Source organism: Xenia sp. Carnegie-2017, unplaced genomic scaffold, assembly GCF_021976095.1.
Source record: "Xenia sp. Carnegie-2017 unplaced genomic scaffold, XeniaSp_v1 HiC_scaffold_12, whole genome shotgun sequence".
Lineage (NCBI taxonomy): Eukaryota > Metazoa > Cnidaria > Anthozoa > Malacalcyonacea > Xeniidae > Xenia > Xenia sp. Carnegie-2017.
Window position 1 is genome coordinate 794,516 of NW_025813425.1, and position 26,921 is coordinate 821,436.

A 26,921-nucleotide genomic window follows, 5' to 3' on the forward strand; every position below is an offset into this window, starting at 1 on the left:
TTACAGTTTGAAGTTATACATCTACAGTGAGTCATCATCAATCTTAGTACTCAATGTTCACATAAACAAAAACTTTCACATTTTACATGCTTGTGAATTGACATTTCATCAAGTGTCAGAACACACACAACCTTCTTGCCATCCATCTCAAACGTTGCACACGGGATGTCTAACATAACAGGAGCACATAGATTTATGCTTGCACATTGAATTACTTTGCTGCATAATATAAACAGAATTTTTATGAAACGCATATCAGTTTCGTGTATTGTGGCATTGACATTTATCTTTTCGCATGGGAGTAGATAAATAATACAAATAATGTTTTAATTTATACAACAAACTAATTCGATATGCACCCAAAAATCGGTGTTCCGGATTTTTTGACATCCTTTGTTCCTGGATTGAAAACAACATCCACGGAATTATCGAACAAATAAGGCTCACCACGACGGATTGTTGTTTTGTATTTCACTACCAATATGGCTGCCGTGACGTAACATGCAACCCACATAAGCAAAAATTTATTTTCTCAAATCAGACTTGTCAAACGATTTTAGGCTTGAGATATTTGTCTCATGGCACTCATGAATTATCCAAATACCGCTTTGTCTTATTGTGATCGATTTTACAACCATTCTGACCATTCTTTCTCATATCAGATTTAAATGTCAACACAAACTTAAAATCACTTTCTTTTAATGACTTTAATGACAAACAATAGGTACTCCCTATAGGGCTTTTCAGTAACTATTTACAAATGTGCGTTGGCCCGTTGATGTTTTGAACCTCGGAATTTGAAATAGGTCTCTATTACGGGTGGACCGATCGTGAGAACACTTATGGAACTTTCAGTTTATTTGTATTAACTTGGACAGACATGATAACGCTAGCTTGGAGATGTGATCATTATACGACAGATTAGAATCCAAAGTCAAACCTAAGTCTTTGGCTGAGCTCACGGGAGTTAGGGTTTTACCCAGGAAGGACAGGGATGGTTGTGCTGGTAGTCTGTTCATAAGTTGTCGCGTGCCAAGCAAGAGAAATTTTGTTTTTTCTGGATTGATAAGGAGGTGGTTTTCGCAGCACCAAATTGTGACTCTATGGAGATCTTCCTCTATTTCCAGCATTGCTGTTTCGAACTCTGGAATGTGGAAAGATCTGAGGATTTTCGAGTCGTCTAATTAGTCGTCTAACGAGTTTTTTAATTTCTTAAGGACCAGGCACATTTCTGAATGTTGAAAATTATATTGCAATTTCAAGAATGAAATTTATTACAAGAGTGTCTTTAAATTATGAAAGAAAGACTGTGGCGTAGCCAACGTGACTAATAAGGGTGGAATATTCATGCATACATTATTAGTCATTTTGAAATCCTTTGTGTTTTTATGGATTATAACATGCAAATATGAATATTCTCCCTCCCCAGTTGTTGAGCTGTGTATATCACTGAAAGAAAACCTAAAAGTTATGCTGACTACTCCTGAGAATATTCATTGTTAAATGTTTTGGCAGGTAACAGAATAAATTTGCCACAGGAAGAACATTGCATTATCCTTATTTGCGGAAATTCACGAGGATTTATATTACCGCTTGCTCATCACTTCCTCATATTACTGGAAGCGCGTGAGTCAGCGTGACTCGGCAAATACAAATATTTGATATTGTGGGAAGCGCCACCGAAAGAACATTAGTCACGAAGCAGAAACTTTATTTTGTTCTATTTTCATGTTGAAATTGCAAGAAAACGTTGGCAGTTTAACGACCCGGCGACACGATGTCAATGCTAATTCGCACATTTCAATCAAATGTTTCTTTAAATGGATCGACTGTTAACAACACAACGGAACAAGATAAAATATACAATAGGATAACACTCGTCCCGTTATTCATGACGCTTTATGGGATTATTTTCTTGGTGGCTTTTGGTGGCAATTTATTGGTTATTTACGTTGTTTCGACCAATCGCAAAATGCATGAAGTAACAATTAATTATTTGTTAGTGAATTTGGCCATCGCTGACCTTATTCAAACTTTATCGAGTATTTTTCACGTCGCTGATTTCCTCGTCAAAGATCTTAATATTGGTAAGTTATTTCCTCATTATATCAAACATGTATTCCCATAATTTCATTCAAATAATGGCAGCATATGGCACTCATGGTCGTGTCATACTTACATCAACCTACCAGCCGTATTCCCTCATACACGATACAAGTGATGTTGCAACTTGCAATGTTCTCATTATGCATCTCAAGTAATCTAGGGATGCAAACCAAGTCTATATACATATCATTGAAATTCGAGAGCTGAGTTTTATAAATGTGGTCAACATTTATTTTTCGTTCTTATTATAGGAGGCTGATTAACCATTAATCCTAAATACAGTAGACCAGTATCAAGCGGTCACTCTTGGGGATTTCTCCGGTGACTGCTTAATACAAGTTGACCGCTTAATTATAATAAAGATCTTCATGAATCACCAGACGGGCTGCTTATAATATTTAATGTTACTAAAGTTGTACCAAACGGCATTGTTCCCCAACATACATGCCAACTTACCCATAATAACACTATATAAAGCAATAAGTTTTTTCTTAGTTTAAACCAGAAAATAGTAAATAGTATAGGCATAAATGTCACAGCTCAAATTGCTAAGAAGTAAGCAAAGGAAAGCGTGTCGTCAAAGGAGGTGGTTATAAGGTTTTTGACATGTTCAATTATATTATATGAAATATTTACTTAACCCGACCTCATAATAATGTTTTAAAACAATGAAAAATTAAATTTAGAACATTGGAAAAGATGACCGCGCCCGGTCAATAGAGGTGACCGTTTAATAAAAGTCACAGAATCAACTCATCCTTCCCGTACAATTCACAGTTCCTTTTTCCTTTGAAATAATGTAACAACGCACATATGAGTAGAGTGGTACAGCCCCACTTAGCTTGGAACTATGGTTTCATGATGAATGTGCAATAAATTCAAAATATATAACTGTTAAAAAATTGTTTTGTTTGTTTCTAGAATATTGTGTTAAACATGAATTTTTTTTTCGGAGTATGTTTCATATTACAAAATTTATGTTATGAAACTTTCGGGATTTTGCCCCATGACCTCGTAACGTAGGGTGACCACTGTATAAGCCAGAATCTTGACTTTAAGTGTTCTTAGAACATTTTCTGACAATTAGTAGCATAATGTGATTATGTGAAGATTATATGCGTATGTGATTATGAGAAGACATTTCAGTCGTTTTCACGAAGGCTAAGCTATTTGACATAAGAATTTCTTTGTACTCTGTAAGTGCCCTGCGTTCCCATGCCATCATTAACACGATCTTCAATTTGATGTTTTGTAGGTGAAGTTGGTTGTAAGTTTCAGATTAATATGAACAACATTCCTTATGGGGCCTCTGTCCTTACTCTTGGTGTAATAGCTTATGATAGATACTGCGCTGTTTGCAAATCTGTTTCATTTGGTGACGGAAGGTCAGTAAAACGAATTCTTTGGTTCGTTCCTTTAACGTGGCTTGTGAGTGTGTGTATCTACATTCCGACACTTATTTATTGCGGTCTGCGAGTAGACACAAAAGACAAGAATCAGTTGACATGCGACTGTACCGAACAATGGCCAAGTTTGCGAGCGAAAAATATTTATGGCATTGGTATAGTTGTGCTTTTATACGTAGTACCACTGATTTTTATATGCAGACTTTACCTACTCGTAATTCGCAAGCTTAGGCAACCCATACCTGGAGAGGACGCTGGGACCACCATAACTTACCAATCACGGCAAGGCGTCGTTAAAATGCTTTTGGTCACCATTGTTTCGTTTTTTGTGTCGTGGACGCCGTACAACATCTTGTATTTTTTGAAGCGCATCAAGTATGATTTTCGTAGCGTTTATTCGTAAGTATTGTATTTTTTATACTTACCATGAAACGGTCATGTTTCATATTCTCTAACAATTTTATACTCACACCATTTCTCATCAATAGAGAACATTGAACATTGCACTGCCTTAACAATAACACACGCACTGCCTTAACAATAACACTGGAGAATTTACACCATGGAAAAATCAATATCGAGCACCTGTCGATAATTTGCAATAAACAATTATTGGATGAGGTTGAGCATGATATCAAGAGTTACTATGACCAAGGTCAATGTTATCTGCTGAAGCGAACCTGAGGCGGATAACAATAACCGAGGTTTGAACAATTCTTGATATCATGCGAAAAACGAATTCAATAACTGTTTTATTATTCACTTCAACTAACTGAAATATTATTAAACCTGATGAATGTAAAACATTTTCAAGCCTTTGCTAATTTGTAGCTGAAACAAAACAGTTTTTTCGAGTTCCTCACGTTTAAACATGCTGTAAATATGTTCAAAACCAGCTTTGTCGCTTTTTTAATGTTTTTCACTTCTTCTTTGCTTAAAAGCTTTTGCATATCGTTCTTAGAAACTATGGTGAACACCGTTGTTTTGATTTTTTCAAAACCGGCTTTTAATTGCGTCTATAATTTAGTTATGAATATTTTTTACATGGTCCTATTTCTCTACTTGTCTTTGTTTATTCTGTTGATTGTTTGGTACCAAACCGGTCGATGTAGGGATGGGCCGATACCATTGAGTTCTACAAGACCTGGAGGGGAAATGTGAACCAAATTACTATAAATTATTAGCGCGCGGCCGCGTGGTCAAAAACATGGCGGATTTTGGTTGTCAAAGTCAGCGGAAAGACGCGGGCTCATAAAATAAATTTTTTTCGCCCACACGGATTTCACAACCACAATTGCGATTATATAAAATATCAATGCCAAGCACAAAAACTTTTAGAAATTTTATCTTTAAAACATGCTGTAAACTTGTTTGGTATACGGATGCTGAAGAAATGCTGGAAAAGGAAACATTTCAAGACACCGGTAAGCAACGTAACATTGTTTACTATTTAAAGTGTTCAGTGTTTTGTTTTAATTCAATACTTGAAGTGTGATGGTATATATTTTGTGAATGTTTTTACTCCTAACTTATGATTTAAGTAATGTTTATCCAGTCTTATTTGTTCTTTACTTAATCGCTTGCTAGACGAGACTAAGCAACCAATTCTTATCGAGATATGCATATCTTAAAACTCCTTGTATCAACTGAGTTTACCTTCAAGAAATGGAGGATATTTTCATGATATTTTTCTGAAATTATGAAGCAAATATTAAGGACAGAGCTTTATTAAATCAAATGCAGTGCAGGATTAATTAATGAACTCTTTGGTACATGTCGTACAATAAAAAATTCCTGTATTAAACACCTAGCCTAGACAATTTAACAGATTATGGACAATCATGATGATGGTGTGTAAGGGTTTGCTTTATGCTAAAAGTTTTAAATGCCATCTGGTGTTTCTGTAAATGAATTGTTTGTTATAGTAAACAGGTTAGAACATCAAAATCAAGATAAAAACTACTTTGTTCAATAATTTGCCAAATTATGCTCCTGCCTTGAAATATTTGCTCAAGAAAAGCTTATGATGAGATGGCATAATGTAAAATTCAAAAGTTTGTCAAGTTGTTTGAACCTAGAAAAAATTAGTATAGGTAACTGTAATTTGTAAGGACGCAGGAGAATAGTAGTGCAAGAAGGTTAGCATTTTTGAGAATTAATAAGTTCTTCTTTACATACATTACACAAGGCCATAATATTATAAATAATGACTGTACAATAACAATTATACAACATGCTAAATATCTTCACCTACATTTTAATTATTTAAACAGATTTGCCTTCATGCAGCAATAAGAAAAGTGTTATGTCAGAGAAACCAATGCACTTTAATTTAAGAAATCGTATTTTCAATGGGAAATTAATGTAGTTCTGTTCAGCAGTAGATCCATGGTTGTCAATGACAATCCAGTTTTCTAATATCTTGGCTCAAAACAGAACCAGCAACATGATTATAGAATTTCTGAATTTCGTTCTTTTGCTCTCCTAGTTCAAGATATTTTCTTCATAAGTTCTCAGTAGATTTATCAGAATATCATAATACCTTATAAGACACCCAGAATCAATCCTACCAAAAAACTCAAAAAATTACATACCTACTTATAATATATTTCCAGTCGACTTGAGTCGTAGGGTAAGCTAACTTTTCTAACTCGTTTTGGACGTTTTAACTAAGATTTACATATCTATTTAAGAAAGAAAGTTGCACCAAGCTGTTTAAAAAATAGTCAAAAAACACGAAATGCTAATGGAATATGCATTAAGCTTAACGACACATTGACAGTGTAAAGAATGGCGTTTGATATTTATTTCTAATATAGCTAAAGCATTACTTGACAAAATATACGTTATTTTACAGTAGATTTACCTCGTTTAAATGTGTGTGTTTATTTCACAAAAACCTGAAGCATTATTTTCAATATTTTATGCTTACGGTATCGTGGTTGTTTTCGCTGGTTGTCATTAATATAAGCAGTAATAAAGATCCGGATTTGGGAGGAGCGAATGTTAAACGTTTTTCTCAAAGTGGAAGTTTTGACAACCAAAATCCGCCATTACCGCCATGTTTTTGACCACGGGGTCCAGGCCCCTTTCCCCTCCAGGTCTTATAGAACTCAATGGCCGATACCGATACCAAATACTCGATACTATCGATACCAGGGTCTCGAAGAAAAGTATCGATATTTGTATAAAATATCGAAGTTTTAATATTTATGCGCTTGCGATTTTTTAATGTTTTGGTCAGCGGATAAATCATGAAAAAATACTGTATCCTTAAAAAATTTAATTTATATGCATTGAAATGAAATACACGAAACGCTACCTGAAGAAAATAATCGAAACCAAATCTTACATCAGACACGTGAGATTTTACCCCAGATACGCGTGTGTAGTGTTTCGAGATTCTCTCGCGGAGTAATAATTATTGAGTGCACTCGCATGTCTGGGGTAAAATCACGGTGTCAAACAAATTTTTGCCAGTGCTTTTTACGAATGAAGCACGACGTTGTGTGTGTGCCTGCACGGATTCACGTCCTTTAAATCCGTAAACATTTTGAGATTGTTGAACTTGAAGGTAAGTTTTTTAGTTTTTGAATGCTTTTTTAGTACGTGATTTTGATATGATTTGCCCCCGGACGTTTTTCAGTTCCTTTTTTAAACATGTCATAAATAATGGTAGACTGCCATTAAAAAATCTTCAAATTTGATAAAAATGTAGAAGCGTTAGAAATCCAAGGGAAGGTGACAGTGCTGACGCTAATGCCATTTATACTGCTGTCAATACCAAGCATCAGAGAAGTGCTGTTCGGGATTATTTCCAAAAGTTTGCAGACTCTGCAAAAACAACGGGAACATCGAAGTGCAGTATCTGTTATGAGAACATGGCAGCAACAGTTCAATTTATTCAAGGTAGCTTGGCTGATCGCAGACAAATGTAGTTATATAGTATAGAACTTTGTGTGTGAACTACTAAACGGTTTATATTTTTTAGCATTTGAAGATGAAACATCAAGAGCAATACAAAGAAGCTGAAAGGAAAAGAAAATTATTTGAAGAAAACAATGCAAAGAAACGTATCAAAACAAAAAAACAAACAACACTCAATGACACTATGCTACATGGAAAATACTCCTCCACGTCAACAAGACGTAGGAAAATTGGCGAAGTTGTGCTGAAAATGATAACTACTGACCTTCAACCTCTATCTGTAGTAGAAGATGCGGGGTTTCGATCTTTACTACATTTAATGGATTCCCGATACCATCTTCCATCCAGAAAAACCATCACTCGAATGCTGCCTAAAATCTACTCCAAACGTGTGCAAGAAATGAAGCAGGAGCTTGATGAGATATATTATGTTGCCCTCACAAGTGACTTGTGGACATCAAGCTATCTCACCATTACTTGCCATTTTATTACTTCTTCATGATTCTGAAGTCACTGGTTCTTGAGACCTTGGAATTCCAATCGAGCCACACTGCTGAAAACATTGCTGCATCGTTTCTAAGGGTTGCCGAGTCATGGCAGATATCAGAGAAGATTGTTGCACTGGTAACAGATAATGTTGCCAATGTAGTTGCTGCCGTTAGAATAACTGGTTGGAATCATGTCAAATGCTTTGCACATACGTTGATCCTTGTAGTGTCGGAAGTATTCAAGACTAATCTGGTAAATGATATAAGGAAAAGATGCAGACAAATTGGGACATTTTTTCATCAGAGTACAAAAGCCACGGCCAAGTTGAAGGACATTCATGCTCAAGCACAGGTTCCTGATCACAAACTCGTCCAGGAAGTAGACACACGATGGAACTTTACGTTTCATATGTTTGAACGCATGATCGAGCAGCATAAAGCCGTTAGGACAACACTTTGTCTTTTTAATTGCAATGATCTATGCCTCAATTAATCAAATATGGAATTGCTTAAAGCGGCAGTGGCTGTTTTAGAACCTTTTGAACATGCCACAACCGAGATATTAGCGGATCAATACATTTCAATCTCAAAGGATATACCTCTTGCTTAGTCCCTCCAGCATTTGACCTCGTCAAGTATCTACAAACATACAACTTTTGTTTCTGCGTTAAGTGCTCAACTGCTTTGCTTTTTTACAGGCGTTGAAAGTGTAAATTTTCTAGCCCTTTCGACTTTACTAGACCCCTGCATAAAGAAACTAGCCTTCATTAGTTTGGTAACTGCACGACAGGTGAAGCATTGGATTATGCATGAGATGAAACAGCATGTTCCTGCAGTACCCACTGATGCAGAAATAAGAGCACCAAATCCGGTGAAAGAAGATGTCGGATTATGGATCTTTTCGATAACAAAGTTGCAGATAAAGAAGTGCAAGCAAGTTCTACCATCGCTGTTGAGAAGGAATCTGGAAGATATTTTGATAATAAGATCCTACAAAGAGATGAAGATTCGCTGAAATGGTGGAAAGAAAATGAGAAGGTTAAATAGTTGAAATATTATTAAACAAAAGAATGATTATATGAGAATGAATGTGATTATACTTATACATATCGGCAAGCGGGATGCTTGTAACAATCTATGTTTAACATCGTATTTTTAGACGTATTCCTGACGCACATCGCTTTCAATTTCATCGAAGAAGCCATTATCAATGAAATTGAAAGCGATGTGTGCCAGGAATACGTTTAAAAAGATATCGTGAAAAAAGTCATCTCATAAAAGTCATCTCATCTATTGTCAATCCTTTTGAAATTTACATCATGGCGGAAGGTTGTGCTCTCGCGAGTACAGCTTTCTTGGCGATATTCTTGGCCTATTTGGGCAATTTGCCTTCGCACAATGGCCTCATAGACTATTATTACCATCGTTCACAATCAAGAAAGAAATATATTTTTCAGTGCAAATGTAGACGTTGGTGCTACTGCTGTCGCTACACGTGGTAACGTTCGAAAATTTAGGTGCCCCCAGCGTTCAAAGTTCCTCTCGAGGCGTTTTAAATACTACTCAAATGCCTCCTGTGCTTTTAACCCAGCTATTTTCAAAATCCTACACAGTGGTGACGTTGAAATAAATCCCGGTTACGCACCTAAAGACACGATACGACCCCGAAGACAAAATCACACTTGGAAGTTGAAGGTATTCTACACAAACGCCAGGAGCATTGTCAACAAAGTTACCAAATTACAATTGCAACTGGCTAATAGTCAAGCAGATATCGTTGTTCTAACTGAGACGCATTTAGACTGTTCGATTTCAAGTGAGGAAGTTATTGGTAGCGATTATACTGTCTACCGGAAAGAACTCCCCGGCAATGGAGCTAGACATGGCGGTGGTGTTTTGATCGCGACGAAGAAAGACATAATCACCTCAACACGAGAAAACCAAGATCTACCTTCTGAGTTACTATTTCGTGATATAATCACGGACGGAGGGAAGAAATTAACAATTGGAACATTTTACAGACCGCCAAATAGTGACTTGAAGCCTCTGGAAGACCTTCGGTCATATCTTTCTTCGATTACAACTACAGATCTTGTCATTACTGGAGATTTTAACCTAAGCGAATTTGATTGGTCTATGAACCATCCTACTAAATCATCTGAGCATCACTACCTCCTGTCTGAAATAGTTCAAGACCATTTTTTGTATCAAATGGTTGACGAGCTTACTCGTGGAAACAACATATTAAACTTAGTACTAACGACTAACATCGACCTGATAAATAACTTGGAAGTCCGTGAATAATTCTCCGATCATACTTCAATAACATTCATCGTAAACACTCGCCCCTACCAACAACGGATCTCAACTTAAAAAAATTATGCATTCAACAAAGCAGACTGGAATCATCTAAGATCTTTGTTCAGTTATTCACCCAGGTACTTTACAATAGAACAACAAGACATAAATGCTAACTGGGAAGCATGAAAACACCTTTATTTTGCAGCGGTAAATGAAAGTATTCCCAAGTACCGGCATAGAAGAAAAAACATCGCTCCAAAAAAATCCAACAATGAAAATCACTGGGCCGCCTATCGTACTTTGAACAATTCTTTGAAAAAGAAATGCAACTCAGCCAAATGGAAACATCTTGAGGCACTCGCAGATAAATTGCAGGTTGAGAATAATTCCAAGCCCTTTTGAAACTACATGCGTTCAATAAGAAAGGGAACTAACGACCTATTATTCCTAAAAGACGGAAGTGTAGAAATCACTGGGGATCAGGAGATTGCACAACATATGAATGCATATTTTGCATCAGTATTTACACAAGAGCAAAAGTATCTTCCGGAATTTGATCATGTTCTCAATGAAAAGTTGTGCAATGTATTTATGTACACCTAGCGAGGTGGAAATACATCTGAAAAACCTAAACATACACAAATCCCCAGGTCCTGATAAATTATCGCCTCGTATCCTTAAAGAATGTGCCCTGTGCCTACGTCACTTTGTAACTTATTTCACATGTCGTTCCAATCCGGCTCACTACCCAACGACTGGAAAATTGCACACGTTATTCCAATTTATAAAAAGGGACCAAAATATAGAAAGGAAAACTATCGCCAGGTCTCGCTAACATCTATTACCAGTAAAACGGCGGGGAAGGTTGTGAAATCGAGAGTTGTCTCATTTTGGACGGAACACCAACTACTAAACCCAAGCCAATTTGGATACCTGGAGGGCCAATCGACAGTGTCACAACTTTTAAGCTGTTATAATGACTGGTTTTTAACAAGAAATTTGTCTAAAGTGTCTGATGTAATATTTCTGGACCTATCAAAAGCGTTCGACAGTGTCACTCATGAGCGCCTACTTTGAAAACTCAATACGTACGGGATAGACGGACAGCTGCATCTGTGGTTCAAGAACTTCTTAACCAATCGAAAACAAAGAGTTACGGCACGTTCATCGTACTCGGATTGGTCACCAGTTACATCTGGTGTCCCTCGAGGCTCAGTACTGGGACCGGTTATGTTCCTAATTTATGTGAACAAAATACCTGGCATCATCACGTCTACTGCCAAAATATTTGCCGACGATACCAAAATCTACCGACAGATAAATAATAGCGATGATTCTATTGCTTTACAGATTGATCTGACAACCCTCGACCTATGGGCGGATCGTTGGCAGATGAAATTTGATTCTACTAACTGTGAAGTCATGCGAATTACACATAACAGAGACAAAAAGTCCACGCGGCTCAATGTATCGAGTACAGTGTTGAGGAATGTATCTATAATTACAAAGAACTTGGAGTTATTATGACTAGTGATCTGAAATGGTCAAAACATGTTGAACAAATAGTTCACAAAGCAAATAAGGTTCCTGGCTTACTTAAACGCACAGTAGGCGGTAAAAACAAATATAATTTTTTAAACTTGTACAAAACCTTGGTTCGTCCAACCTTGGAATATGCCTGCCCGGTGTGGTTTAAGTAAGCCAGGAACCTTATTTGCTTGTCTACCACACCTCATGAAAGACATCGATGAAATTGAGAAGATACAAAGAAGAGCCTCGCGAATTGCCTTAGGCCAAAAAAGACAATAGATGGCGTACACGGAGAGGTGTAAAATTCTTAAATGGAACTCTTTAGTACAAAGGAGAGATTTCCTTTCCTTAGTGGAATATTATAAAACTGTATTCAATCTAAATTGATTGAATTTCAGCGACTATTTTGAACTTTGTAAAAACACTAAATCGAGATCTAACCACCCATATAAACTACAACTCAAACTCGCAAAACTGAACTGTTACAAAAATTCTTTCTTCGTCAGAATTATCAAACCCTGGAATAATCTTCCTGTCAATTTATTTAATTGAGCACAACCAAAACATTTTTTAAACACACAGGTTTTTAACCACTAAAATTTCAATATTTGTATATAATGTTAACAGATCGCTTTGTTAGCGAAAACAAAATCTATAACTAATGCTTCGTTTGCATTTTGAAATATGTACTTCCTAATACTTACACTTTATTACGATGTATGCCCAATTGATTTGTCTGAAAAGCTGCTGGCAATCCATTTGCTGTTGCTCACTGACTTTCAGTGAACGACCTTTCCTCAGCCACTTTTTGGAGCACTCGCATGATGCACTCAAACCTCAAAAGAAATTCGTTTAGATAAAATTCTCTTGCATTCCATCGAACTGTATTAAGAACTGTATTTAATTGAAAGAATTTTGAGGTTTTCATTCTTTTAAACCGATTAAAACAATTCGTGTACTTTATGAGAATTTTTAAAGAGAACGTGCCGTTTTTCGAGAGAGTCAAAAAGAGTAATAACATCAATAGCAAGACAAGCTAAATCGGACAAGACGAGATTTAGCGTATGCGCATAAGCAGTGAACATAGATGATGTGGTTTCCGATTCTCTCTTTTACAATTGCCTACAAACCATTATAACATCCGCTCATACTGGATGCTCCGTTATACGGTTGGGCAACAAGCTTTTCAAATGAAACTCCATGCAATTGTAATATTGTTGTAATAGCAGTGTATAGTTCATGTGCAGTTGCTCCAATTGCTTTTTGACATGACAAAACGTGTTCAGAAGACTCGCCAGTTTCATTAACAAGCCTTATGCATATACTCAATTGCTCTGTATGAGTTATATAGGGCGTTGTATCAGCAATCAATGCCCATGCTTTGCAATTGCGTATTTTTTGTACAATTAAGGAAGATATTTCTTTAGCAATGATATTGATTAACTTATTTTGAATATCGTTGCTCAAAAACGTTAGCCATGAGCCACGTCCTTTGATTCCTTTTCCATCAGTTTTACCATCATCCTTTGTCGATTGCTTCACTTGGTGATCACGAACTTTCTCAAGATGCTCATTGATTGGTTGATCATACTCTGACAATAATTTATGCGTTTCCATAAAGTTTCCTGTATTAAGATAGAAATTTTCAGTGCTTCACAGTGACCCTTAAAGGAAAGCCCTTGTCTTCCAAGAAACATAATAACATCTATCACACATTTCAAAACTGTTTTGTTTAAAACAAATTTCTTTTTACGTCTTTCAGACTCGATTTTCCCTGGTGATAAACTGATACAATATTGAGTTTTCTTGAAGGAAAAGAGCTTCTGCAACTTTTGCGTTTAGATGAGAATTGCATTTTTCATGCTCCATAATTCTAATATACTACTTTTTCATTTTGGAGAAACTAATGTTTGCAAAAGCTTTTCCTTGATTTGACCGAATATTTTCTCCCCTAGACGTTACATCTGTAAACAGAATGCATGGTGTGCAAAAAAAGCTGTCTTTACTTGGAGAGTAGGAAATCCATTTTGGTCTTGTTCCACCATCGTGGAAAAAATCCTGCTAAGAGCTGTAGTGAGTGCGATTTCTTTGTACTATCCTCTTTTGTTTCAAAACAAACTGGGATGATTGGCATAGATTTATCTTAAGTAAACGCCTTTTTTAGCTAATGCTAAGATTAAGACCAACAACTGTCCCAGGGTGAAACGTGTTTTCTTTCGTATCAATAGAAATATTTCGATTCAATTCATTTTCAGCAGATTCTGAGATGCCTTCGTCTTTGTTAGGTTCATTTGAATTGACAAAGCTGTCAAATTCAGGGCATTCACTAACAGAATCATTGATTTTGATTGATTTGAAAGTATGCTCAACTTGATCGTCTAGATCTATCGACTCAGATTTTTCTTGCGTATGCACTTGTTTAAGGTCTTCACGTATACTTGGCGTTTCCCTGAGCTTAATTCTAACTTCTCTGTTGTTTGTGACAAAATAAATGGTGGGTAATTTTGTATAGGTTTAAAGTAATCAAGCAAAACTCCCCGAAGTTTTGAAAATTCTTCTTGTCTAGCTTTCTTTAATCTTCAATACTCAGCACCCGACTATTTTCTCTTCGTGGTGTTGAAAGAATTAGACATTGCAGTTAGTCTTTAACACTGCACCATGATCCATGATGTACATTAAATAATATTAAAATAGATTTCCCAACACAAATGGAATTATCAAATGAAATGTTTGTTTTGTGAATTACATCTGTATTGCAAGCAATCGAAGCTCAAAATGAGAGTTTTGAATTTTGAGACATTAATTTAATTGGTCTTCAAGTGTTGTTGTCTAAAAAATACCTTAATTTCAATTAAATATATGCTGTTATGCTCATTCGATAACTGCGGATAAATGAATCTTGAACGTTTACGAAGAAGCTTTAAGTGATTTAAAAAAGTTTTACCGTATAATAACTTGCTTTACTACTGAAAATGACAAATGTGCGTCGTAACGATGAAAATGTAAATAACACAATACGAACAATGCAAAACATGCTGCGGTATCATTAAGTGCTACTTCATGTTAGACTATGCATTATGATAGCAATTTACCGATGACTGCACTACTGTCATTTTTCAAAAATATATTATTACGCTCGGATTAATAATAAGATACAATGCCAGTAACGATTATTGTCTGTGAGGGAAGAAAAAATCATTGATTAAGATAGGCAAGAAATTACACATTTTAGGCCTTGTTGGCCCCTTAGGAGGACAGTTTCGCCATGTATGCATAGGCGAAACTGGAATGCTGGGGTGTAAATATTCATATATTCAGCTCTGCCTTGCTGTTGATTTCTTTTGTTGGCGAAATTAAATTCTGTAGAAATCAGCAGGGCAAAGCTGAATATATGAATATTTACCCCAATTAGCGTTCTAGTTTCTCTCCTGCATGTATGTTGTCTACAGTCATCGTGACAACTTATGCCGGCGTTGTGGCCACAAATGAAACATCTAATTCTAGAATGATCGTCAATATCTTATTCTTTAATCGACCCCCTGACAAGATTTTATTTTGGTCTGTCTACTTCCTTTCTCCCCTAATTCCCTAAAAATAACTTCATTCACTGAATATATAACTGTGAAAACAACTGTTCTGTTTTAAATGCGTTTTTATTTTTTATAGCCCATATTTAAAACTTGATGACTTGTATTCAATTCAGTGACCCCCAAATCAACAGCTAGGTGGGGCCTTTTCCTATTTATGTTGTCAAATATCAATATACTTTTCTACTTATTTGTTAATGTGTGAAACCGTAAATCTGTTTGCAAAATAGTTTCTCTAACGCGAAAAAGATTCTGCTCTTTTTACTCAGTGGACAGATACTATGTAGAAACAATCACCCCCAAAGATTACACATAATGTAGAGCAGAATGGCGAAATAGCAAAATGTTTCTGGAATATGCTGCAGTACCAGTATCAACACTATTTCATAGAGCACTATGAAGACTATTGGAAGATGCTTTTGGAGGACACTATTGAGTCTAACTGCAAAATGCTAAGGCTGAATACAAACAAAGGTAAATAATTTACAGACTTCCCTGTCCAACAGTTACTTCAACTTGGACTAATTCTATGGATGGAGATAATGGATTTCGTAAAGATGTCTTGAATGCTTTGAAAGCAAAGGTCTAGTACCAAAGAATAATGACAAGGTTTTGTCAAAGTTTTGACAATGTGTCAAGATTTTGTCTTGATGCTTGATGAAATGTCATGTAAAAGCAGGGGGCGGATCTAGGGTATGTCAAATCAGTCACGCAACTGATGTTTATAGTTCAAAAATTATTTATCAAATTTAATGATTACATTTTTTGTATTCATTTTGTCGATTTTTTCGTTAATTCCCATGACATTGATAGCACAAAAGTAGCAATCGGTTGCATGATTTGATGGCTCTCGCCAAATCATGGGGATGCCAAAGTTCATGGACTTTCGCGTGCCTTTGCTCCATTGACGGAGATGCTCTGTGCATGTTTTGTAAACCATGTGAGGTGTCCAACTTTTGTCTTGATCGCCGAGCTTCATGCCAAAATATGCATTGTAAAAGCGCTTCGTAAAGGTGGTGACAGTATTGCGATTTGGTGCAAGTGTGTATTCACCACAAACATAGCAAAAAACATTTGGCTTATTTACACACATTCTTCGCGTCGCCAATGTATACCTGAAAAAATAAAAATTAAATTTGTGTACGTTGTCTCCATGAAATTTAAAGTCTGTGTCAAAAAAATTCGGCACAATCATATCTTTGTCCTGCGAGCAGTTTTAATCGCACAGTAATGAAATAATTTTACTTTGAAAGTACAGAAAAAAATTTGCAATGTACATTTCATCACAGAACATCTGGACAGATGGATACCTAACCAATGCGTAAGACTTACCTTCCGCGACTTCTCGTCTGCTTTTAATAACATGAAATAATTAACACTTTGTTTTTATTATTTTTTACTTACATTAATATGTTGGTGTGTTTTAACAACAAGTTTTACCATTGAATTCCAGTATGGGCGAAATAAAGCCTTATTTTATCTATAAATATCGCATAATAATCGCAAAACTTAGACTCCCTACTTAAAATTCAATCAAAAATTGTTTATTCAAATACTTTCTTCTTTGTATTGCTAGTGCTAAAAAATTTAAATTTGTTCAGGTAATAGAACTTTAAACGGTAAATGGTAATACTTCTGTTGTACCTTTCTCGGGTATTTGAAAGTTAAAAAATAGAAAATTAACGATAGCTTAAAATGTCGACCTGACCCAGCAAAAACAGTGTTATTTTTCGATTCAGCACATCAAAATCATCCAAAATCAGTTCACAAAACTGAAACGCCAAATTTGCTGTTGACCAGTGTAGAGAGTCTTTCTGACCAATAAAGCTTTTTATTTTGACAATTAGACTGTGATAGTATTAAACCAGAGCGATTTCACATACATAAAATGTTGTACCATGCCACATATTGTCCCCTTTTGTAACTGAACATCTCATGTAGACATGCCAAGGTGTGTTGATCTATGGCTCAAACTAGATTCTTTTCCAGAAATTTCTAGATGATTTAAGCCACTCGTATTTGGCAAAAATTCTTTGTGATGGTACTCTTTTTCATACTCATTCAGTAAGTTATAAGTTTGCTAGTCATTGCTTAATATGAATTATGAAGTCCTTTTTTGTGTTCAATTCAACTGTTAACATGCTATAAAAAACATATATTTGTCATCCATACCGGAAAAATGTTGAAAATGGTTAAGCAATGTAAATATGTGGGTTGTAAAAACAGAAAAAGAAAAAAGAATAAGTATAACTGACTCTTTACTAATATCACCGTTGATGAAACCATTGAAATAATTACTAACCGTTTGTTTGCCTCTCCAGCCATTTTCCTTTCAAGGACAAAGTGCCCAAAACTCTGAAATCAAATGTTGTCTAGTTTTTCATGTGTCGATGCTGCTCCGCATCGTACGTGGGACAAACCACTTGCCACCTACACACTCGAATTTCAGAGCATTTTAGCATCACCCTTTGACTGGTAAACCTTCTAAACATCCCAGTCTTTCCTCCATACTATCACACCTTAAATCCACAGGACACACCACATTGTTCGAGGATTTTAAAATACTTTCTTCATGCTTAGACTCACAAGAGCGTTTTATTTACGAGAGCCTCTTAATCAAAAAATGAAACCATCTCTTAACGTCCAAGGAAACTCCATTGCCCTTCAGTTGCTTTAATCTAACTTCATCACTCCTCATGTCTATATACTTTATGAATGTGTGTGTTTTGTTTCTTCCGTGTTTCTACATATCCCACGTTATACCATCTTATCCCATATTTACCTTCACGTTTTCATCTCACCATATTATTTAATATTATGTAAATAGCTATTATATATACATCTCTCCATACTTGTAATTTAATACTGTCTGATGGTGTCTTGAGAGTCGTTACGCTTCGAAACGTTACGCTTCTAAACAAATATTTCTTTTTATATGTTACTTTTGCATTTAATGGCTCTTTTAAAAGCACTTTGCTGGGCTTTGATATTTATATTAAGAAAAAAGAATAACATACGTTTTCACTGCGTATAGTTTAATTAAAACATAGAATTAAAGCATAGGGAGATTATAAGCTAGGAGTTTCTATCGCAAGGTAGTTGATGCCTCTCGCACCACGTAGGCAAAAAGTACCTTTTGCAATTTACTATTGGGTGTTTTCAATCAATTATTATCTGTTATAAGCGACACAATACCAAATGGACATAAGCACAGTAATTTTTAAAACATACGATTTATATGATGAGCATTGAACTGCATTATCTTGTATATTTTGTCACTTAATACAGACAAAGTAATTGTATCACCTCTTATTTTAAAATTTTCATATAACTAAGTTAATTTATAGAATAACATGCAAGAATTAGCACTGTATGTATGTATAATATGCAAATAATTAATAAGGAATAATTGGAAGAACTGTTTTTCAAAGTTCTTTTTACCAAATTTGTTTGCGAAAGGCAAGCGATAGCAAAGCAATTGCTTCATTTAAATTATTGGTCTTTACATGTATATGTCGCAGTTGACGTGAAAGTTAGAACTCAGCCAATAACCAATTAAATCATATTAACTGGAGCTTAAAGGATGTTACCTTTATCTTGTTTAATTTGTTGCCAACCAGCACAAGATCAACACATCCATTAACACCAACAATTATATGGTGTCATATATATATTTCTCAGTCTTCCCGCGTTTGTGTATAAGTATATTATTTGATTTCTTCTGAGTTAATGTTACTCATTTGTTTTCAGCAAGGAATCACTTTTATACACATACAAACTTGAATTCCATGTTGCATTCCTTTATCATGGCACATTAGCATCCATTTACATAAACTATACATACAGTAATTATGAGCATAGAATTGATTTTTTTTATACGACTGATTACACAATACATTAAACAAAGCGGAATGGGACCTAATGCACCTATTGGTCTATGTCTTTCGCAAACTGTAATGTTTGTTCCTTAAAATATTACAATGCACTGCTTTATAAATGTCATGCGCTCGGAAAGCCGACGGCAAGCTCAAGCGAGCATAAGTATAACCGCTTCCGGTGCTTTACCTTCGACGATTATAGAGACATCCTCACAAATTTAACATAACATTCATTGCTATTTTAAATGAAAACCGTTTTTATCAGATAAATATTATATAGTCAGTATCTTATTCTTTAATCGACCCCCTGACAAGGTTTTATTTTGGTCTGTCTACTTCCTTTCTCCCTAATTCCCTAAAAATAACTTCATTCACTGCATTTAATGGCGGATGGATGAGTGGCGTGGTAGCAGGGTGGCAGGGGAGCCAGGGCCCCTCTGGCTGTTGATTTTGGGGGCGCTGAATTGAATACGAGTCATCAAGTTTTAAATATGGGTTATAAAAAATTAAAAACGCATTTAAAACAGAACAGTTGTTTTCACAGTTATATATTCAGTGAATGAAGTTATTTTTAGGAATTAGGGAGAAATGAAGTAGACAGACCAAAATAAAACCTTGTCAGGGGGTCGATTAAAGAATAAGATACTGACAAGCATTCTAGAATTAGATGTTTCGTTTGTGGCAACAACGCCTGCAAGATTTTTCACGATGTTTGTAGAAAACATACATTTAGTGGAGAAACTAGAACGCTAATTGGATGGGGGTTAATATTCTAATATTCAGCTTTGCCCTGGTGATTTCTATTGAATTTAACATGACCTAAATATATGAATATTTACACTTATTCTATTATTGGGAAATCTATTTTAATGTTATTTAATGTACATCATGGATCATGGTGCAATGTTAAAGACTAACTGCAATGTCTAATTCTTTCAACACCACGAAGAGAAAATAGTCAGGTGCTGAGTATTGAAGATTAAAGAAAGCTAGACAAGAAGAATTTTCAAAACTTCGGGGAGTTTTGCTTGATTACTTTAAACCTATACAAAATTACCCACCATTTATTTTGTCACAAATAACAGAGGAGTTAGAATTAAGCTCAGGGTATCGCCAAGCATAAGTGAAGACCTTAAAGAAGTGCATGCGCAAGAAAAATCTGATTAGATAGATCTAAACGATCAAGTTGAGCATACTTTCAAATCAATCAAAAACAATGATTATGTTAGTGAATGCCCTGAATTTGACAGCTTTGTCAATTCAAATGAACCTAACAAAGGCGAAGGCATCTCAGAATCTGCTGAAAATGAATTGAATCGAAATATTTCTATTGATACGAAAGAAAACACGTTTGACCCTGGGACATTTGTTGGTCTTAATCTTAGCATTAGCTAAAAAAGGCGTTTACTTAAGATAAATCTATGCCAACCATCCCAGTTTGTTTTGAAACAAAAGAGGATAGTACAAGAAAATTGCACTCACTATAGCTCTTAGCAGGTTTTTTTCCACGATGGTGGAACAAGACCAAAATGGATTTCCTACTCTCTAAGTAAAGACAGCTTTTTTTGCATACCATGCATCTACTTAAATTTTTAAATTTATATGCAAATGATAGCAAATGTCATTTTTAGTGCATAGGAACAGTTTCCATAGGAACTTTGAAGTACTGGGGTGAGTTGCAAAAATTCACACAAGTCACTCAGTCAGTCAGTCATGGTGTAAACTTTCCAGGGGGTGTCTAACAAAAACTCTCATCTTATGTCTAAGGATTTTCTAGAGATTTATTATCAGATTTTTAGCGTTTATTAAAAGAGCATTTAACACCAACTTAAACTCTTATTAACCAAGACATTTATTTAACTGTCAAATAGGCAAAAAAAACCTGCTAACTTAACGGAAACTGCCTTCAATGACTCGTCATCTACCAAGCAACTGTAAAACGTAGGGGCAATAACACAACTGAGACGTACATTGGACTTACAGAAAAGGAGTTTAAGAGTAGACATAGAAATCAAACTGCCTCTTTTAGCCACAAAAAAACTTAAAAACTCGACCAACTTAATTAGCTCATATGGACCCTTGAAGACAGTAACATTGACCACGACATCCCATGGAACATCATCACACATTGCAAACAATAAAACAACACCAGTAAAAGATGCAACCTTTGCCTCAATGAAAAATTCTTCATCCTCTACCAATCGTCCAAATCATCTCTCAATAAATGCAACGAACTTGTTTCCTCTTGTCAACATATATTCAAAGCACTCTATGTAATTTGTAACTATTCATCATTAAATCCCCTGAAGAGTGAGCAATCACGAAACAGGGTTGACGGGATGAAATTTTAGTTTTTGTAATTTTTTTCAATATCACTATAACCGTGCATCCTGTGTTCCGAGTGCAAAAGGTCATAGCCGGGATATTTGGTGATAGCCAGGAAAGCACATTGTTATACACTTTGTATATTGAATTTGATTCATTGTACCAATGTATCTTCCCGTTTTACCCCCAACAGCTCTATTTCTTTAAAGAAATATCTAAATGCGCATGCGCCATTTTTGTGCTAAATGTATAATGAATTGTGTGGCAAGAGTGAAGTAAGGAAAATAGAATATCAAATAGAAAATCAAAGAAAATTTGCTTTAACTATAACGCTTTTCGTTAATGCTGGCACTGTTGACAAATATTTTAATATTTTACAAGCTTGAGTTTATATGGAATATGAAAATATTGGTATTCACCGTATTTGTCAAGTACTTCGCTGATTCTATTTTTTTAGCAATCTGCTCTGAAATTCTGAGCTAACTACACTCACACACTACGTGTTAGTGAATTTGTTTTAAACATACGACCGTAAAATTGAAAGCACACATCTGCCTAATTAAGGAACATTTTACAAGAAATAAAGTACATTTTCATTGTCCTCGAAGAAAGCATTAGTTGTTAAGATCTTTAAGACAATATAAGAAAGTCATCTTTATGACATCGTCCACTATCTGGTAATCGCTATTAAAGTGCAAATACGAAATGAATGTTCTCACGCAAACTTGCAGAAAAATGGACTTGTTTATGAACTGATGCAAATTGTGCAGGAACAAAGTGCATATTTATCGAAAATCGTTGCATTTTACCACTCGTTGCATTTTACCACTCGCCTTATTATTTAATTAGGTGGAATTTTCCGCTAAAAATAACACAAACAAAGTATCAGTTTTGTCCTTCTGAACACATGAGCATTTCATATGTGTCAGAAGAACAAAAAAAAACAACAAAACTGATTTCAAGAAAGATAAACATGAGTGATTTTGTTCTTTATAAGTTGTATACTGTATAGTAATAATAAAAGAATGTGGCGCATGATTGACGATGGTATAATTGTGGCGTGTCAATAATCTTATTATGTAGTACGCATACGAAATTAACGTTTATTTACGCAAATTTGAAGCAAGTTGTAGCTATTCGTCATAAAACAAACTGCTTAACCTTGCATAAGCACTTCTCGAAATAAACTTCAGTTTAGCATTTTTTGAAACGCCAGGGTGAAATAATAAGTTTTCTGTAAAATAATTTTATTTGCCTTGTTTAGGAACATTTTTTCAAAGAAACTTTGCACTATCCTTGGATCCCTAGTTGTATCATCTACTGGTCGATGACGTGTTTAATCCCTCTCGAGCTACTTTTGATTAAACAGTTTAAATTCTTTAAACTCACGTGACTCACTTTCGACCATTAAAATGTGGAGGGGGGAAATGAGCTTAGAAAATTGGTATATAATTAAAAAACTACTTTATTCACTTTCTGTGCTTGTATGAATGGTACAGCTCGTGAAAACGTCGTCGTTGATCGAAAACTTCGAAGTGTAGGTTATTACTCCTCGGCCATTAAGTTCCGTATAGTTTATGATATTGGAAATTTTTTCAAAACATCCAATATGTTCTCTAATGATGAGCAAAGGTGTAAGGAAATACCTGTAAGTTTGATCTAAGAATTCTATTGCAATATAAAACATATCTGTTTTGATTTTTTTAGCTTCGTGTGGTATCCAGCTTTGTTATTGGCATTTTTGAGTTGCGCCTTTAATCCTGTCATTTATTGCTTTCTCAGCAAGAACTTTCGAAAGGCATTCAAGGCTACTCTCTGTTGTAAAAACTTGCCAAAATTGTGGCGAGTTTCCTCTAGCGGTACTCCACTTTCCATTCGTACGAACACCGCAAGAAGTCATAGTCTAAGTCATTTCTCAATCAACCGAGTTTAGCTTGTAATTCATAAACTCAGAGCATTATAGCTTCAAGGGACTTAACAATCGTAACTGGCAAAAGACAAAAGAAGCTTATTGTGTCATAAACTTTGTACATAAATTTTTTTAACAGACGGTAAATAATTTCAAAGATACCTGTTCATTTTGTTTTCTAAAACTGTTATTACAAGTATGCTAAGTTTAAGCAAAAGACTTCCATGGATCTAAAAGTATTAATTATGAAGTTATTCTTTTGTGAGCTTTATTTTAAGATAAAATCAAACGCCATGGATAGAACGCTTCCTTGCATTTAGAGATCTTGTTAATTAATAAACAAAAACGTACATTTTTCAACTTTGTATTATTAAACATAGAACGCTTAATCACCATGTTTAAATTAAATATTTTTTATCTTTATTGAAATCATCTCTCTTCGTCTGTTGATAAGTTTGCAGATTTTTTCTGAGAACAGATGCACTCAAAGTTTGTTGTTTCAAACACTCTTGTTTGCATAAATGATATAAATTAAGTTGCTTATTGATAAGCAAAGAAAATATAGCTAATTGAAAATTATCGGTCAGTGCAGCTGGTAATGATGTTTTATATTTGCCAAGTCAGCCAAGCATACCAAAAAACTTGGTTTGATGATTTTCTCCAGCTCTATACTAGACAGTAAAAGAAACTCGGCGCGAGCATTTAGACTCACTATAGTGTTCAACAAACTGTTAATACATGTTTGTAAATGTCGATCGTCCAGGTTTGTATAGTCCTGAAAAGGACTGTTTTGCTGTTGTTGACTTTACTCATTGTTTTATAGATTTAAATAAAATCTATAGTAAAACCTGACTTATACCTTGACTCATCGAAATAGCATACAAATCTAACAATACAAACAATGGCTTTTACCGAGACATTAAAAAAAACACCACATTCACTCTTTTACGAAACTCCTCCAACTACACTTAATCAACAGAACCGTAAAACGATATCTCTACAACAAACATAGCAAGAACCTTAACTTGGACACCAAACTCCTAATACGACGATCACGACCAATATAAACGAAAATTCCAAAATAACAAGTCTATACTTTAAACAACCATACATCAGACATTACTCACGACATACACATCGCCTACTTACCCACATTATAAAACGCTTCTTTAGAAATTCGATTTATTTTTGCATTAATAAAAATCAAAAACCTTTTTTAATTCAAAGACCCAATCCCTGATTCAATTAAATCCATGCTTGTATTAATTTAAAATCAAGGAACATACCACAAAAGACAAAAACCCTTATATCTACTGACACCTTCCTAAATGTCACTTATACAAAAACAACTCTTCGCCCTTTTGCTCAAAAATTATCGACACAGCAGTCACCTCATTCTTCCTCATAATCAAAGAAGCAATCCGCAAACTAACACAAAACTAACCCTGCCATCAATGTTTAAGTTTTTTGATTCAACACAATATTTAGTTCGTAACACGCTCCCCATTAAACTATCTCATTTCGTTATTATTGTTATAATTTATCCATATTTATATATTTATATGATTGTAGCATATTACTTTTATATAAACTTTGTATTATTTATGTAATTGTTCTTTATTGCAATCTAGCTGAAGCATCTTGCTGGAAGGCGTGTCTCCTTTAGAATTTGTTTCAGAAATGTGGAGGACATGAACATCAAAGTCTCCAACACCGGTGGACCTTCTGTTAAGATATCTATTCTGTGAGGGAGTAGAGCTTTTAAGATTAGGTTAAATTTTTTTTTGTATTTATTGTTGCTTTTACCACATTGTGCGAAATGGAAAAACTTTATAATTACATGGCAAGAAGACCTTAACGATGATTTCAATCATGGTAGTGAAAACAAGGTAAAGAAAAAATTTAAGGAAACAATGAAATGAATATTTATATCATTGTGATGTAAACTTATATGGAAGATGGGAATACATTATAAAGTTTTTTTGTAAAAACATTCATCAAGCACCTACACTAATTTCAACATGGCTATGGAAGGAATTTATTCTGAAAGTAAAATGGAACGAAATTTTCGTCTTAATAAAATATGTATATAAATCCACAAATTATCATTCTATTTATTTTGTCTTTTTTAGTCGGGAAAAATGCCATATTTTTAAAAACGATTTATGAGCATGTTAATAGAGCTGTGTAATAGTAAGTTTCAAAAGTGTAAAGGATTTATCCATTGTGTAAAATTCATTGTGCAAAGTTAATGTTGGACTATAACAAAGCTGAATTTTTTCATTTTATTCGAAAAAGATACGAAAATCATCAAATTAAAGAAAGAAACATATTAAACAAACTGAAATTTGTAAGTATGGAGTGAACTTAAGAAAATGCACAATTTTAGACTTATCGAATAGAGTGAATGCTTCTTTTTAAAATAAAGAAGTAAAGCGCCACACAATTGATGATGATAACCATGAATATGATAATGATTTAAGAAATTCAAATGATAAAAAAATCAAAAAACAAAAAAAATAAAATAATTCTTAAGTATTATGGAAATGAATGTTATATTTTTTGTTGTATTGGACAATATTGGTAAACGTGATTGCATTTTTTCCTATAATATTTATGAGCCTAAGGTTGATATGAACTCTAACTACACAATATGTATAAATAAATATGCTATTATAAATATAATATTGCATGTTTAAAATAAAATATACGTATACCTTTAACTTATTGTCTCTCGGTTTCCCTTTTTTATTCTTATACCCACTACCAGTGACTTAATTTATTCACTATGGTACCATTTGAAAGAAGAAGAAAGAAAATACGACTTTCTCAAAGCTTTTGTGTGCAACAATTCGTATACTTCGATGTATTTCTTTTGATAATACTGAACACTTACATTTAGTATTCAAATATTGAATAAAATATATATATATATATACAAAGTGTATATACAATGTGCCCTCCCGGCTATCACCATATTAAAATGGTGACACCTGCACTTGGGACACAGGACGTACAGTTACACATTGTATGGATTGTATATATATATATGCAATTGTTTCACGGAAATTTTTGTTGCAGATGTAATCGTTTTATCAAAAAATGCACCTAACATAGTTTCACGAAATCTTTTTACGAAAATGAAATGATGACTAAGTTACAAAAATTATATGTTATAAAGATTATAAATATCATAATTTTAAGTGTAAAGATATATTGATGCTATTTACCAGTATTTTTCTCCCCCAAAAATTATTACCTTTATCGCTTTTTATTAAAGTAATTTATTGACAATTCCACTAGTTTTAGCTGGAACTATTTCTTTTAATACTAATCTAGCTATTCTATTTATTTTTCTAAATCTTTTCCTTCCTTTTTTATATATATTCCCGTATTCTAACGATTGCAGCCTTTTTGACATATTTTCCTATATTTTTTACGTTTTTTTGTAAGAAAAGAAAATT

The 26,921-nt window shown here is 34.5% G+C and overlaps 1 protein-coding gene and 1 pseudogene across 6 annotated transcripts; both read left to right on the top strand.

Annotated features, from left to right (window-relative positions):
- The first annotated feature begins 1,275 nt into the window (after window positions 1-1,275).
- LOC124446284 (gastrin/cholecystokinin type B receptor-like) lies at window positions 1,276-25,516 on the top strand. 6 transcript variants are annotated; one of them, XM_046997138.1, is made up of 5 exons: window positions 1,285-2,087; window positions 3,362-3,491; window positions 3,714-3,911; window positions 7,231-7,421; window positions 7,504-7,571. In XM_046997138.1, the coding sequence occupies exons 1-5, from the start codon at window positions 1,778-1,780 to the stop codon at window positions 7,542-7,544; spliced, it is 870 nt and encodes a 289-aa protein (XP_046853094.1). In that variant the 5' UTR covers window positions 1,285-1,777; the 3' UTR covers window positions 7,545-7,571. The 6 variants fall into 6 exon arrangements, with proteins under 6 accessions (XP_046853110.1, XP_046853103.1, XP_046853086.1 ...); XM_046997124.1 differs by having other exon boundaries at window positions 1,286-2,087; window positions 3,362-3,911; XM_046997159.1 differs by lacking the exon at window positions 3,714-3,911 and having other exon boundaries at window positions 1,291-2,087.
- LOC124446321 lies at window positions 11,416-12,338 on the top strand (annotated as a pseudogene).
- Window positions 25,517-26,921: the final 1,405 nt, after the last annotated feature.